Here is a 4,362-nt window from a genome sequence, read left to right on the forward strand (position 1 = left end):
CACCGCAGTCATCCAGGCTTTCTTGGGCTCCACCCCTCAGCTGACGCTGCAGCTCTACGCCACCATCCAGGAGAAATACGTGATGCCGCTGAGATGTAAGGGCCTGCACAACAACACACCATCGTCAGTGTACACTACAGACAGGATTGGATTATTGATGAACAATAGAATAAACTAGACTAGGATGACAAATTATTATCTAAGTCAGTATGGCTTGGATCCTGAGTTTAAAGCACGTGTCAAACTCAAGGCCCGTGGGCCAAATGCGTCACGTCAAGTCCTTCTATGTGGCCCGCGGGAGCTTAACAACTATTTGATTGGGATGTAATAAAGTTCATGCTGGTGAGTCTCTTCACCTGATTAATAAAACAATGTCATTACACAGAGCAACGTACACAGTCTTATATTGAATAATAATAGTAGTTACATCTTTATAGTCTTACAGTTACAACCGGCCCTTCAAGGGAAACTGGATTGCTAAAGTGCCCCCCACTAGGTGGCAGCAACTCACACATTGGTTTGTACAGATAAAAAATATAGTACATGTAATTAGGTTCTCAATAGTATTTAAATTCACGCGGGGTGGGGGTGTGGGTTCGGGGTTTTTCGGGGCGTGAAAACATTTCTGTCCCCAGAGGGGGGCGTTACAGAAAATAATTAAGAACCACTGCTTAAGTCTGATGCTGTTTTTTTTTTTTTTTTTTCTTCCCTTTTCTTCCCACGTTCTCAGTGGCACTGATGATCATCACCCTCATCTCCATCACCTACGGCGCTCTGGTCTGCAACGTCCTGGCCATCCAGATCAGATATGACGACTATAAAGTGCGTCTGCGTCCTGCGGCGTACCTGTGCATGATTGTGTGGCGAGTCCTGGAGATCGCCACCAGAATCACAGCACTGGTTCTTTTTAGCACGGCGCTGTCTCACTGGGTCATCCTGGTGGGCATGGTGAACCTCCTCTTCTTCTTCTTCCTGCCCTGGGTGGAGTTCTGGGTGAAGAAGGGCTCGTTGACGGAGAACGTGGAGAAGAACTTCTCCAAAGTGGGTACCACGGTGGTGCTGGGCATCTTCACGCTGCTCTACGCGTGCATCAACATCTTCTGCTGGTCCGCGGTCCAGCTGGATCTTTCTCACCGAGACCTCATCGAGAAGAAGCAGCGCTGGGCCCGACTGGCCGCCTACTACTGCGGACGCTTCGTGGAGAACTTCCTGCTCATCACGCTCTGGTACTTCTACAAGTCGGACTTCTACGAGTACGTGTGCGCGCCGCTGCTGTGCGTGCAGCTGCTGATCGGCTACAGCCTGGCCGTGCTCTTCATGCTGCTCTTCTACCAGTTCTTCCATCCCTGCAGACGCCTCTTCAAACACAACATCCACGACTGCCTGCACTGCGTGTGCTGCCATAACGGCCGCAGTCGAACCAGAACAGTGCCAGTTGACCTCCCGCCCTCTTACTCTGCTGCCGCCACTATGGTACTGATGACGCCGGAGCGGCAGGAAACCCAGGAGGAGCCGGAGGTGCAGAACACCGAGCCTCAGGAATCAAGCGAAAGAGACAACAGAGTCGAACTGATGGAAGCTGCTTGACGACGGTCAGATCTCTGCCAAGTGCATTCTGGGAAAGGCCTTAACTAGTTTTACTCGAATGCTGCGTTGAATTTGTGACTTGTCGGCATTTACAGGACAAAGTGTGTGTACTTTTATTGCAAAACAAACAGCTGTGACCCACAGATGGTTCTGACCCACAGATGGTTCCGAGGAGCCTTTGTCGCTGCACCGATGTAAATAAATCTTACACTGGATATTATTGTCACTAAAATTTAAAAAAAAGGGTATTTATTTTTAAATTTTGTTCACTTTCTAATTTATCTGAAATAAGCTTTGACTCCAAAGGTTTTCAGGTTTTTACAGTAATATACTGCATTACAAAGTCAACACTTTAGTAAAAAAGAAAATGTAGTTGAATTTATGGACTAAAATATCACCCTGATCTAAGGTCAGCAGCTGTATTTTCTGTTACATTTGCAATACACTGAGACACTATTTACACTGCACTTCCTGTACAGCAGTTTTTTCTGTTTCATTGGGTTCTTCGCCCCCAAGACATGCCCACACAGAAAAGGCAAGGGTAGCGGGGTGCCCTGATGAGTGACTGTACTAATAAAAAAGGTCAGGTCTCACTCATGATTTGAAACAAATGAGTAGCATGCTGAGACGAGGACCAAGGTCAAGGACTAAGACCCGGGTCTATGACAGAAAACCTTTAGAACATATTTCTTCAGGTTTAGTCTTTAGCAAGTTTAAAAGAAAAAAGTTGGGTTTTTTGCTGATGACGTGTACGAATGTTGTGAGTGAACGAGTGTTTGAAATGACTGGACGAGTGAACGATGTAAATAAAAATGAATAAATTAAATAAATGAACAATGTAAAACAACGACACTGTGCCGATTTCTCCTCAGTCTAAAAATGTATTTTTCAGTTCAAAGGGGAAAAAAAATTGTTGCTTCTTTTTTCATTTAGAAATAGTGAATTGTGCAATCAAATGTTCTACAAACTGAATCAGTGACACTGAATGGACTTTCCTAATAAAGGGAACTCATGTTTTTTCTATGCTCAGTTGCTGTGCCTTTATGTTTCTGACTGACTTGAAATTAAAATTAAATTAAAAAGAATACAACCTTTTCTCTTCAGTCTTTTTTTTTTTTTTAGACAGAGAATGTTATCTTCACATACTTACAGTAAGCTGACAGCTGATACCGGTGCTTTCAACAAGATTCATTAACAACCTCTGGTTCAAAGGTGGGAGGAGGGGCGGGGTCCAACCGTGATACACATCTGCCAGAACATGAGAGCAGCTCGGAGTTCCCTTGGTGTGTGTTTACATATGCAGTTGTACTGTACTCTGTAAAAACAAAATAAAAATAAATAAACTAGCACACACACATTAAAATACAAAATTATGTAGCTGTTCATTATTAATCACTGTCCAAATATTTTTTGCTACACTTTTTATAAATCAAAACAAAATGGAGCAGCATGGAATCTATTTATCTTCATTTTATTTAGTGACTAAATCACTGCTTATTCCTTTGCAAAGTCACTGGGGGGCGCTGTTGCCCATCTCAGCAGTTCGCCAGTCCATCGCTGGGCCACACATACAGTACAAACAAACAAACAACCATCCGCATTCGATTCCCAAAGGAACCACATTTCTGTAATGGCGCCTCCTGTGGCAGCCTGTGTCAGTTACAAAGACCCACACCAAATTCTGTGAGCGACTCTTTTTTTTTTTCACAAGTTCTAAAAAAAAAAAGGCAATTAATAAAATACATGAATTTCGATGGTTTCAATAGAGGCAAAATTTAAAACTATAAACTTGTATTATTTCTGACTGATACTCTGACACTGCTCGACTTCATTTAAACGTTAACTATCAGGATGGATGCTAAGCTAGGCAAAAATTATCGATATCGTGAAGGCACATTTCGCTTAACGGAGGAAGGTTTTAAACAATAACGTTTTAACATTTTAAAAATGTTTTGGGATACACACAAAAAAACGTTTAACATAATGTTTGGGATACACACAAAAAAAACGTTTAACATAATGTTTGGGATACGCAGGTAAAAGCACAGATACTCGACTTACCGCCACACGCTTTCGCGGGTTTGTTCTGGAAGTTTCGACAGCCAGGGACAGGCACATTTTGCACTGCATGTTAAAGTTATTGCCTCCTTTGTATTTGAAAACAAAGAGCCTGAGATATGGCCATGTATTTCTTTCTCTTTCTGCGTCATTTGTTCCACAGGTGCTCTCTGTTAATCAACCTCCGTCTCTTGTTCGGCACCAGCTGTCATTCAACGGCTAAAGCAGTGGTGTCCAATAAGTAGACCTGGATCTACCAGTAGATATACTGGTAGATCATGAGCAATTAAAATAAAAATAAAAAATAAAGATTTTTTTATATTTAATCTCTAGAACTAGATTACAACTATTGAATCATATTGTGCCATACAAATACAGCTATTTAATCCACATATAATGTGTACATATAACGTATATTCAGTTCATATAATGTGTAAATATGTCTTTTCCGATGTAGCAAAGTAAAATACTTGAGTCAAAATGTACTGGAGTAAAAGTACATTACCTATTCTCGATAATACTTTTAAAAAATCACAAAAACTACCCAATTACAGTACAGTAAGTAATTTACTCACAAATTACTTTTCAGAAGTGATTTGTTACTTTCCACCTATGATTAAATATTATATATATATATGTATATATATATATACATATATATGCATATATATATATACATATATACATTTTATACATTTATATATATATATATATATA

The 4,362-nt window shown here is 40.8% G+C and overlaps 1 protein-coding gene and 1 long non-coding RNA gene across 3 annotated transcripts in view; one reads left to right on the top strand and one right to left on the bottom strand.

Annotated features, from left to right (window-relative positions):
• Positions 1-2,681, top strand: part of xkrx (XK related X-linked) — a 12,006-nt gene extending 9,325 nt beyond the window's left edge. For both annotated transcript variants that reach the window (XM_008326439.3, XM_008326440.3), the window contains exons 3-4: positions 1-95; positions 731-2,681. In XM_008326439.3, the coding sequence (XP_008324661.1) occupies positions 1-95; positions 731-1,587 (952 nt within the window). In that variant the 3' untranslated portion in view covers positions 1,588-2,681. The remainder of the gene's footprint in view (positions 96-730) is intronic.
• On the bottom strand, positions 1-3,907 carry LOC103390545 (uncharacterized). Its single transcript, XR_522696.3, has 3 exons — positions 3,649-3,907; positions 2,738-2,902; positions 1-103 (listed from the first exon to the last, which is right to left on the bottom strand). It is a non-coding gene; the product is annotated as an uncharacterized LOC103390545 (long non-coding RNA).
• Positions 3,908-4,362: the final 455 nt, after the last annotated feature.

The sequence above is a fragment of the Cynoglossus semilaevis genome, chromosome 15 (genome assembly GCF_000523025.1).
Source record: "Cynoglossus semilaevis isolate Cse_v1.0 chromosome 15, Cse_v1.0, whole genome shotgun sequence".
Taxonomy (NCBI): Eukaryota; Metazoa; Chordata; class Actinopteri; order Pleuronectiformes; family Cynoglossidae; genus Cynoglossus; species Cynoglossus semilaevis.